The 12,187-nt window shown below is 42.0% G+C and overlaps 1 protein-coding gene across 1 annotated transcript in view; it reads left to right on the top strand.

Annotated features, from left to right (window-relative positions):
* LOC146796858 (vomeronasal type-2 receptor 26-like) overlaps nucleotides 1-12,187 on the top strand; it is a 116,456-nt gene that overhangs the window by 60,707 nt on the left and 43,562 nt on the right. Inside the window, exon 2 of the mRNA XM_085631394.1 lies at nucleotides 4,370-4,661. Coding sequence (XP_085487520.1) covers nucleotides 4,370-4,661 — 292 coding nt within the window. The remainder of the gene's footprint in view (nucleotides 1-4,369; nucleotides 4,662-12,187) is intronic.

Here is a 12,187-nt window from a genome sequence, read left to right as displayed (position 1 = left end):
CATGCTTTCTCCGAGAACACCTTCAGGGAGGCTCTGAAGACCTGGTTCTTTGACTGATACGAAACTGCTGACCCCCCCCTCAGCACCCTGAGACCCTCACAGGTAAGTAGTGCGCTTATAATTCCCCTGATTGATTGATTGATTGATTGAATCTTCTGGACATATTGATCAAGTGCATCTTTTTGGAAATAAGGACAGTAAAGTAGACCCAAAAGGAACATGGTCCTCACTTATTGAAGTTAACAGAAAAGGTGGAGGTTCTGGACTTAAAAATGACCTCCTTTTTTGACCAAGCATCAAAAGATGGAAAATCATCTGTTGAAATTTGGAGGAGCACACACGCTAGTGGTATGAGCCAACAAATTAGATCCTTTGGAGAAACTGTTAGAATTTGGAGAATTGGTCCCCCTGGTCAAATAGGTTGTGGGGTCCCTGAGAGTGCTGAGGGATTGTAGCTATTAAGGGATTGACTTGGTTCAGATACTGTGGCACAGCCAACCCCATATCCGTCAACAGCAAGAACCCATACCTGCAGGCACCTCCAAGGCAGGCTCAAATTCACAGATAATCATTGGTTATTTTGAAGACTCTCAGTGTAGCTAGAACAAGAAAACGTATCTCCGTGGACAGAAGTTTTACTTTTTCATTCTTTCTTGATCTAGCCTAGGAAACTGCTAGAAGGCAGACAGAGCTTGGGACTCTGATGCCAGAATTCAAGGTTATGGTCATTTTAGCCTCCATCCGCAGAGCAACTTTAAGGAATTATTTGAAAGTGAATTTGTAAGCCTTTATGGACTCAAGCGAAACTCAAACTTTTCTCTCCACTCATAAAACTTCTTTGTCAGGAAAAGGGGGACCCTGGAATATGCAGAAAGAAAAAAGAAAAGTTTAGAGCCTATCAGTTAATATACCCCAGACACACCTGGAGGAATGGCATTAATATGGTTGGTAAGGGGCTGACTGATTACTGGATGTACACATACCATGATGACTTAGAAACACAGTAATACAATTAAAACTTTTTTAAATCCTGTTTTTCCTGGTTGGGACCTTTATTTATCCTTCTTATCTCTTCTGTTTTCTTCTCTTCTCTTTTTCATTTTGTCTCTTCCTCTCTATTTGTTTCTGTTTTTTCAGGACGGTGTGGGGTGGGGGCACCTCCCATGTTTGGTCAAGATTGATACACATCACACCAACTTAGGTAGGTGGTTGAGTCTGCGTAGCAGACTGGTGGGCTCAAGGAGGAGGGGAAGATTAGGGGGGAACAGAACAAAAAAGAAAGATGTTCCCTGGGATTTCAGATCAGAAGGGGCAAGAGGGAGGAGAGTACAGGACCTGGGAAAGTTTTGTTCTGTTTCAATTCTGGATTAGGAGCTAGCTTCTCTTTTATTGGGGGAATGCCAGTATTGGCAGTGTAGAAGGGCTACAAATCACCCCTGAGAGATGGCCAATCTAACGTTAGTTAGCTTCAATGCTAACAGCTTTGAGAAATAAGGTCAAGAGAGCAGCTGCGTTTGCTTGAATGAAGCAATAAAACCGTATTGTTCTGAAATAAGAGACTCATTGGATAACAAGAGGGAAAAGGAGAAAGTAGGGCACCTGGGTGTATGGGATGCATTCTTCTCCTCAGCACATACAGCACAGAGGGGAGTGGCTATCTTTGTCAAGAAGGACATATGTACAAGCAAAGTGTAATAAGGTTATCAAGGACCGTGCAAAGTTTTGGCCCATACTCCTCATAGAGGTAGGGGGACACAGGATTATTATAGAAAACTTGTATGCTCCAGTAAGTGATGATCCTTGTCATATTCAGAACTTGACATGGTACCTGTGTCCCCTGGGGGGGTACATTTTCTACCGACCCAGCTTTGGATTCCTCTAACATTACACATACTCAGCATAAAAGACAAACAGAGAGAGCATTTGTGAACACGTACATTTATGAGATGTCTGGCACTCAAAAAATGCAGGTTTGAAATCATTCACTTGTTATTCTAAACTTTTCCATTCCACTTCTAGGATTGACCCGGGGTCCTTATGTCCAAAAAGTGTTTAAAGCTAAAAAGTATAGGGAAACAATCTCTTCTCTACAATTAGATGTTGACACTTAGCACTATCAGATAACTCTAATGGCTCTCTACAAGACCAATGGATGGTGGAGAAAGAGATGGTCGGGGTCTTCTATCTCCACAAAGAGCTGATAAATAATCAGACCTTTCAGCATCAGTTGCATGAAGAAGGAGAGTATACGGGATGGTTCTTGGCATGGCAGGACAAAGAGAAGAGAAATTATACCTGATTCAGTAGTTTAAAGACCCATGTACGGGTCCGTTTACTGACAGGGCTCTAGACATTGTACGCATTTTCCATCAATATTAATCTACAGTTTATCAGGGCGATAGGATAGTTGGGGGAGAAATGCAAGGAACAGGAATTAAAATATTTATGGGCAGAGCTGACCCTCCGCGTTTGACATTAGATGCCGTAAGCCTATTGTGGCTGGGATTAACTAAGAAAGCTATGGGCTTATGCGCTGACCTACGTATAATTAAGGTGGGGACTTCTTTGAGGGCCAGAGGTTAAGATCGCCACAGGCACTGTTTCTGAGCAGAACCTTGTATAGCCAGCTGCATTTTGGTCTGTATGCCCAAATAAAAGTAATCTTAGGTGATATTAATCGAGTGAGCATTGAGCCTTCTGAGGGAATCATAAAAGATTTGTTTAGCGGAGTTCAAGTTAACCTCTTGGTTAGATTTTTGTGCCAGACCTTAACCCCATAACCTGTGCAGCCAACTGACGGGGTAAGGAGAACAGGGATGCAACGTATGGGGATTGATATTAGCGATCAACAGTGGGAGAGGTACTTAAGTCTGAGTTTTACCTGTCACAACGCCACAAATTTCCAGCGTATGGCCTTTTTCAATGGGTGGATGCTTTATTTAATACCTTATGCTTTGAACAAAATGTTTCAATCGATTGCTGAAAGGTGTCCAAGATGCTGAGGTGGACTGACCCCACATGTGTTGGGCCTTGTAATGCCCTTAAACTTTATTGGGTGAGTATTTTGTGCAGTAGGCTGGAACACTGAAGAGAATCTTGACCCTTTCCAAACATGTGGACCACACAAGAAGGTATTTTAAATACACATTTAATGTTAATTACATTTGAGACATTGTTTTCATTTATTACCTTTATTTTTCTTCAAAACTATTCACTATATGTCTTTTATGTTACAATGCTTACATCGAGATTGCATAGGAAGAGACAGTAGTCTGTGTAATGACAGTTGATGTATTGGTACAGGTCAAAGTTATGGGGTTGAATTAATGGAGAATTAAAAACTTTGATTTGGAATAATAAAGGTTTAACCTCAATTAGCAGGTTGCTAACATTACAATGTTTATTATTTTCTACAGTTTAATGTGTTACCATTTTTTTTTTTTACAAAGCAAGGCAAATCAACATTTGCTTTGCTTTCAAAACACCAAAGGTTTTTTTGTTGGGTTTGCATAAAAAAAGTGAAGCAAACCAAGCGTAAATCTTTACATATCTGGTATACTACTTATACCTAAAGCTCACCAATTGCATACAACTGTGCATGCTCTGATATTGGTATATTTTTATTCCCATTTTTTGTAGCCAGTTTAGCTATCCTTTGATGTATTTTAAACCATGGGAAAATATGACTATCAAAAGATAAATTCTTGTCCAATACGAGGGTCGTTTAAAGTTTGGTAGAAGAGAAGAATCGTCCTAAATCACAATGTTACACATTTTACATGTCCTAGCACTCTCCCACCTCACCTAGAGGTGGGAACAACAGGTTTTGATGCCAGGGCTCCAGCAGACTCCCACTTTGGGAAACATTGCCCTGTGACTTAAGAGTCAGCGGGCCACTATGTTCAGAAAGTGAAAATCCTGCTCCATTTAGGGTAGCACATACAATGCAATTTTTTCCAAAGCGAGTCCACCATACATAGAAGAACAGACGTAGACAATTATAGAAGAAAATGGCAGTGACAAATAGAGATATACCTAATAATGCATCAGGGACATTCTTTTTGCTTTTACAGAACAATAACCCCACTTTGACTGTTTTTTTCACTAGAACATAACAATCAGGATTATGTAAGATGTCATGCCAAATTCTTTTTGCAAAAAGTACCCCATCACATCAGGAGCATGTTTGGTAAACATTTTTCTTCCAGTTTAGTGGATGATTGGCATCTGAAGGGTGGTGGTGCACTGTCCACCACTCTGGAAGGTAAAGGACCTCCTGCAGAAGTATAAATGAAATCCTACGTGAAAATGCAATCTTGCCAATTCTCAAATTCTCAATCCTTTATATGCGTTTCTGTTGTATCTCTAGGATTTACACTGAACTCTATCAAAGTGTCCTTGCAATGGTCTTCACCATCAATGAAATCAATCAAAATTCCCATCTTTTACCCAACACCACCTTGGGATTTCGGATTTATGACTCTTGTTTTTCTGTGGTGGGGGCTATAGGCGGAACTCTGCTTCAGCTCTCAGGAGGGAAGGCGACCATCCCCAACTACAGCTGTCAATCAAAACCAAAGCTGGCTGGCATCATTGGTGATGCCCCTTCAATAGTAACTTCGCCAATGGCCAGACTACTTGGTGCCATGAGATTTACCCAGGTACAGTATGAGGTAATTCTATCAGATACTAAATCACAAATGAATGAATAATGGTACTATGTGTTGTGGATGGCATAAAGCTGGTTGGTGACAATTGCAATTCACCAAAAAATGCATAACCACTACAGCGAAGATACAACAATGCATTTACCACTATAACGAGGTACAGTACAACAAGATAAGTTAACACACACTACAAATACAATGGATCTGAGGTGTAGTGATTTAAAATAATATAGAACTGTTTAGTGATCTGCAAGGGTGGTGTGTTCGGTAATGGAAGTCTATGGTGAAGTAAGGAGTTCTAGGGGTCAAGGTGGGTAGTATTAACGGACAGTTAGGGGGTTTTGGTTTCTGTGATGAGTAGAATTACAGGACAGTAAGGGTTTTTAGGGTTCAGGAACCTGCAGCATTAAGAGGTACTAACTGTTTTCTAAGTAAGTCTTGGTGGTGAACTCCACTGCGCTTGCTCGTGTTCATCAACATCCAGTTGGCGAGTGGGTGTGGAAAATCAACCTCCCAGAGAGATTTCTCAACGCGGGAGCTCAGATTTCTCATTGTGAGTTGTCGCGTATGCTCACACCCGCTCGCAATGAGAAAGCTGCAGCTTGAGTAAAAATCAACTTGAGCGGCAGAAAGGAAGCAGCTCCCGGTTGCGATGTGCATGATGCCATTGCGATGATTGTGCAGTGCTGACAAGGATCTGGCACTGAAAATCACCCCAAAATGCATGTATCTAAAGAAACTCCACTGCTCGCGTAGCTCCACACAAACTCCGCCCAGGCTTAGTTGCGATGCTTACCCTTTTATTGCCCATTGGACACCGTTTCACAGCCCTGAAAATGGACAGAGTGGACAGCCTTTTTTACACATGAAATCCAAGATACTAAATACTACGTATTTAAGTATGTTTAAAGGAATGCCAATTAATGTGGCCCTGTACAGACAGTTTTGGGAGGGACACCCCAGAGATTCATCCTGCTGAAGGGACGTGTCTTCCGTCCTCTACCCGCCCACGTGCCCAACAAACTCTTGATCCCCGATCTGGGATGGTTTATGGTGCCCCCACCTCCCTTGCATTTCAGTCCTGAGGAAGACCCCCAGTAAGGAATTTTGAAACCTACAGTTTGTTTGGGGTCGAAATGTCGACATTTTTTTCCTGCCTGCCAGCTTAATCAACAGCGATTTTGCACTGTGACATTTCAAAGCATAGCGACACACTATATGGATATTGTCTTGATTGATGTGGCTTAAGGTTGAGCCTCTGTTTGTATCATGTTCAGAACTATATGATTTGCACACTATATTCTCTATATACCCACTTATCCTCACTTGAATCACCACAGCCTCCATAGTCTGGAACCCCCTCTTCCATTTTCTCCCTTTGAGGAACAGATTTATGCCAATGTTTTGATACAATCGTGTTCAATGTGAATAAATAACTTTAAACTTTCTAAAAAATATAACGTGGTTATCCTATATGTTTTTCATTTCTTTATGTTTTGTTAATGTTGAATAACGCTGTACTGGGACCAATCCTGTATTGTACTACCCTTTTATTGCTGCATTCATATTCAGGTAAGACAACTAGTATGGATGAAATTTAACTTAGTAAGAAAAATATTACCTTATACTGTTTTTTATCTAGATAGTTGTACACAATATAGGTCCTCATGGCAGTATTCCCCATAAAGGTCAAGATAGATAGAGAAGTATAAGCATAGACTCCATAACTCTATAAACAGGCTGCGTAAAACTCCTTGGAGGCAGCAAAGTAAAAGTACAAGAAACTTCTTCAGGCATAAATTTAGATAAAAAAATAGTTTTCCCCTTTATTTATTTACAAAGAAACCCACCCTCTCCACCCAAACAACATGCCCACCCCACTCCCCAACTAAAAGTGACCCAAAACTCAAAATTTCCAAGGAAAAGTCCATCCAACCCCAACTCCCTTCCCACCTGTTATGATTTACAATGTACCCCAATCTAGGCCTGGGTAGTCACCTAACCTTTCACCTACATTTACCCAGCCATTGTACTACATAATGGGTTTGTGCTGACCTTTTGCCTAGTTAGGTGCTACATAAATATCATGTGGTTTTCTCTGAAAACTGGTCTCATTTACTATGCATGAGGATTCAAAGAATCACAGCAGGACTACTATCTTTTGCATCTTCTGCATAATACCTATGTGTAAGGGTCATACCTATCATCATCCTCGGCCGACATGACACAGCAAGGTAAAACCCCTGAGGGTACCTTTTGGGTATATAAGCACCATATCTTTCATGGGGCAGGCAGAGGAGAGACTTCCATGTTGACACACTGACATGAGACGGTGAGGTCCCTGCACACAGTACTCCACCACTGAGTGATCTGACATCCCTCGCGGGGTGTCCAACTCGAGACCAAGATGGGGTCCTTCATTTTCTCACCTCAGGTAATGGGGTTGGCTTTATCCTAGGGGGATTCTTGGCTATACACCTACATACATGCTAGGTACATTTATGTACATTTACTTAGGGTTAGCATCATAGGAGTATGCATTATTACTGTCATGTATCTATATACCTACATATATCTATTGTTTTAGCACTATGGTAGAAGTCTACCATCTATTCACTTTTTTAGTGCTTATAACCGTTTATATCTGTTTCTGTCTTATCGTTGTTGCAGCACACATATTTTATACAGAATAAAGCTGGTTTAATAAATATTTATTAAAAACGTCCCCACCATTTATTGTGTGTATCTCTCTGAGACAAAGTGAGCATGAGTGACTGAGCGAAAAGTACTTTACTGTTTCCATGATCCCTAAGGGGACAGGGTTGTCATGTTCGATAGTTTCCCAAAACTATTTTCTCCTTGATAAGAGGAGTTCATAGTGGCACTGTGAGCTAGCTGGTATACAGGCGAACATATCCAGTGGGGGTGTCTGGAATCAGTCTTGACACCAGTCCCACAGTTTATGTTGTCTAAACATGAAGATCCTGCATAGATTTATAGGAACTACATGACACACCATCTCCACCCAGCCCCAACAAACAAAAAATCCCTCCCACCAAATAAAAAAGGGCTAGAAAAGGGCATTATGGATCTCAGTCCGGAGCTGGTCCAGGCTCTTCTCCATCGTGGTGTCCAGCCACTGCAGGATGCGGCGCAGCAATGGCCTGTTGCCAGTGTGGTGGGATGGTCGGGAGGCTGCAGGCTGAGTGTACCATTTGCACTGGGGCCTGGCTGTTGTGGGTTAATTACCTCCTCCACCTCTTCCAGGACTACCAGCTGCCGGTATTCCAGCTGGATACCCTCCAGCTTCTGCCACCCCAAACGGGACCCTATCTCCTGGCTGGTGGGTGGTCCTCCTGGACCAGCAGGAGCAGCTATATTGAGAAAAACAAAAAAGACAAATTGTAAATAATGCTGTGTGCAAACAATTGTTTTAAATTACTGGGTGGCACAGTAATAGTACAATGCAGGTCCCCTAGGGACATTGGAGTTTATTTGATGTGATTATAAATAGGAAAGTCACAAGGCCAATTTTATGTTTTACCCACACATGTTACCATACATGAAAAAGCACAGACTGCAATGCAGAACAGCATAAACAGGCGGAGGATTACATCACAGGATTAAAAAAAATAATGATTTGATTCTTTTTTTTCTTCTAAATGCATTTCAAGTAACTATAAATAAAGTCAGACACTTTGAGTTGAAAAACGCCCTATATGGAGCTCAAAAATGAAGCCATGCTCATTGCTAGCCAGTGCCTCAGCTAGTTTGCAACTATCTTCAGCTGCAGTTGCCAAATATTTATTTTTAATTCCAATGGCCCTGCTCTTCACCAAATGCATTGCTCTTTCTACCCTGTCGGTGAGTAGACGTTGAAGAAAATAATTCTAATGGACTGCACTACAGGTCAAGGAATGGGCTATATAGATATTATTTGGCACATTCATCACTGTGTATCACCTATGCCAAATTTGACATGAAATCATTCACTTACTCCAACTTTACTCTGTGGCCTCACCCACCACCATGTATTGCTGACAAATTAATTTTCTGATCAATAACCAAGGAAAGGATACTTGATTTTCTCTACTGCAAAGGGTAGGGTAGAGGGATTAGACAGGTAGGGTAGAGCTTTTCTTATATATAATAGAGGAGCCACTACACTGATCTTCATCATTATTATCCCTGGCTTATTCAGTTTTGGTTCAATTTGAAAGGTAAAAATTAGGCCTGGGCTAAAATTTCGTTCCGTTCGCGGAAATTGCGATAATTTGACATTTTCGAGTTCCGCGGAAAGCGCGAAAATGTCAAAATTTCCAAATTCCGCAGCTTGGCGATAATTTGTTTCTTGCTCGCGCTGTAAAATAATACATTCTTGCACGCGTGGTCGCCTTACCTGAATCCCTGCGTTCGCCGACAAGTTTTCTTGATCCGGTCGTGTTCTCCATGAGATGTTGTATTGTTTTTAGTCATTTGCGCTGTCTCGCGACAGTTCGCGCCGGCAGTGACGTCATGCGTCGCGCGATCACGTCTTTCTTCTCGCGATCATGCACCGCGAGACAACTGAAAACAAGATGGCCGGGCCCGCGAGCAACCACATGGGTAAGTTGGTGAGCCACAACCATGCAGAAAATCTCGCGAACATGTGGGAAAAAAACTTCCGCATCTTCGAGATATTTCTGCGTGTTTGCGATAATTTTTAACATTTTCGCGATAATTTGCGAAAGTGGATTTCGCAAATTCCGCCCACCCCTAGTAAAAATCTGAACAAGTGTAAATTAAATCTGATATCAGAAACCATGAAATATATTCTGGAATCACTTCACATGGGTATTGCATTAAATGTGGCACATGCCAAGAATGGATTTTCAAATTTGGTAGGCTGGGATGGAAAAACTTAGGAAAAAATAAAGGAATGAAGTACTAAGAGGTGACTGAGTGGTCAAAGGGACAACACAACACACCTTGCGTGTTCAGTTTGCAATGCTTTGAAAAAATTATAAATGGTGCATTAAACTGAAGCAGATGTGCATTACACAGACAACACTGCAGTTGACCTATACTGCTCTTTGGTCATAGTTGGCAAAAATGCCATGGGGGAGTAGACTAGCAGCATGCTCCTCATGAGAAGAAGAGCTGCCTTGCTTAACCATCCAAACAATCCAAATAATCATTCAGCCTTTCATTGTAATTCAACTGTAGCTACCATGATTAAGCTTTACTTTCTCCCATCCAGTCTTTCGCCAAAATGTCCAATATATTATCCACCCATTCAATAGGAACCTTTTCTCTAAACCATCATTTCGCGCATCCATCACATTACCCACCCGCTCACCCTTTCACCTACCAACCCTTTCACTTATATACCATTTCCTTTCTTTTAAGTTACCTTCCGTTCATTCATGTCTCCCTCAAGCCATTAAAGTTCAATTTGTGAGATTTTGCTGCATTGCAGATAAAAGAGACCATAATAACTCATCCAACGCTGTGGCTGGTAAAGCTGGGGAGGGTTTCACTTCACGATAATTTTTTATGACGAAGAGCAAAGCCATGGCAATAGGTAGTGAGCATAGTAATTGAAAGAAATGATGTGACTTACCAGTGCCTGTCCCTGCTGCCGCTTCTCCCCCTTCAACTGGCCCGTCTCCTCCTGCAGTGGCACTGGAGCCGACATTACTAATGTTCTGTGTGGCTAGAATAAAACATTACACCTAATTTAGATCCCAGATACGCAATCCCAAATACAACTGCAATGCAGCGCTACACTTTCAAATATCACTCTGGATATTTTGATTGTTTGGTTCACACAGTTAGACAAGCCGGGCATGGAATAATGGTCAATGAAAGACATATGGTGTTGGTTGGCAAATTCAATGGAAGAGGGGCCCTATACTTTTTTTCCAGCCTGTCTGACCAGCCTTGCTGACCTGTCATGGAAAACTGCTAGTGTACTGTAACTAACAAACAAGTCTGCAGCACACTACATTGAGGGGGGTGGTCCATGATGATGACCATGGCCACTTTCTTGTGAACTGAATTGTGTTAGAGCTAGGATTAAGCAGGAAAAGGAAAGCCTTCTCAATAAACATACTTGGTGATTTTTATTTTAAATACTAGCTTACTGGTGCCTGCTATCTGAATCTACACAATAGATAGCACCAGCATTCCAATACCCCAAGATTCTACCCTAAGAAGTCCACAACAATCATAAAAGAACTTACTGGGACCAGCAGAGCCCTCTGCAGCGGCGCTGGGTGTTGGCGACAGCTGACCAGCTTCTCCCGGACGTCCAGAAATGTCCCTCTTCTTGCCCTTTGTAGCTGATGAAAGAAATGAGGAAGATAAATAAAAATATATTAGTGAATCAGTTAATTATCTCCACAAAATGTTTTATGAAAAGCAGTCACATACTTTGGTAAAACAGATCACCTATAGCACTACAAGTTTCGATTGAGGTCTATAAACTGTCATTAATTCCATATTCCAAATTGCCTTAACAAAAACTACATTTGGAACAAATGTATTGCAATGAATGATCTTTGATTATATTCCCATTTCTCAACGGCCTTGATGGACCAACTCAGTCACCCATTTTTGCAGTGCATATATGCATACTTCACATCACTGTGAATGCAAATAAATAACCTGCAAATATACAAGCTACATAAACAAAGTCACAGAGAGAATGCGCTACTTACTGATTCACTATACTGATTTTGTAATTGCTTTTTAATTAATCATCCAAAGTGAGCACCTAATGAGTGCGGTTATGTAGCGCTGAGCACCCGCCTAGCAGAAACTATACCCGGGTCACACAGTAATATACTAGGATAAACTAAACATAACTTACCTCTGAGTGTGACCAGCATGCTATTCTGATTTTTTTTTAGCATTGTAGAACACAAACACAACAAATAAATAATGCTCAACAAGCATCGGAAACTCGATGGATAGCAGGTCGAGCATTTCCTGTTCCTGGTCCAGAATGTCTGCACAGTGGTGAGTCAGTTGCTGGGCGGTGCACCAAACCTGACTGGTGTGCTGCATGCACCGGTGCATCGCCCTCCCAGTCCCGCTGATGCTCCCGCATGGGTTAGCCACTACTGGGCTTGCAACCTGCTACCAGCCTAGAGGGGAGGTGGTGCTGCACAAAAAGCCTAATGCTTCCACCTCTTCCTCTCCAAAGATCACCCGGGGATGCACACCTGGGTGACAGCGCCAACCACAAGGAAGTGGTCGCTCTGCCATGGCGCTGGGTGGGGTAGAAACACACAACAAAGTCACAGGAACAGATGCTGTCCGGAAGCTGAAGCATAGCTGACTGCAGGGACACAGTGCCCAAGTGACACAAGCAACAGACTGTAGGGGCCACACCTGTGGATCAGATGAGGAAGGTGCATCACACAATTGAGGGACATGAGTATTGGACTACAAGACCTACATAATGTAGAAGTGTGACCAGGCCAAAAGACTGCAATTAGCATGTCAGACATAGTACACAGATTAGGCATGGACTT

Source organism: Triturus cristatus, chromosome 10 (assembly GCF_964204655.1).
Source record: "Triturus cristatus chromosome 10, aTriCri1.1, whole genome shotgun sequence".
Lineage (NCBI taxonomy): Eukaryota > Metazoa > Chordata > Amphibia > Caudata > Salamandridae > Triturus > Triturus cristatus.
The sequence above is the reverse complement of the archived record's forward strand: the minus strand, read 5'-3'. Positions and strand labels throughout refer to the sequence as shown.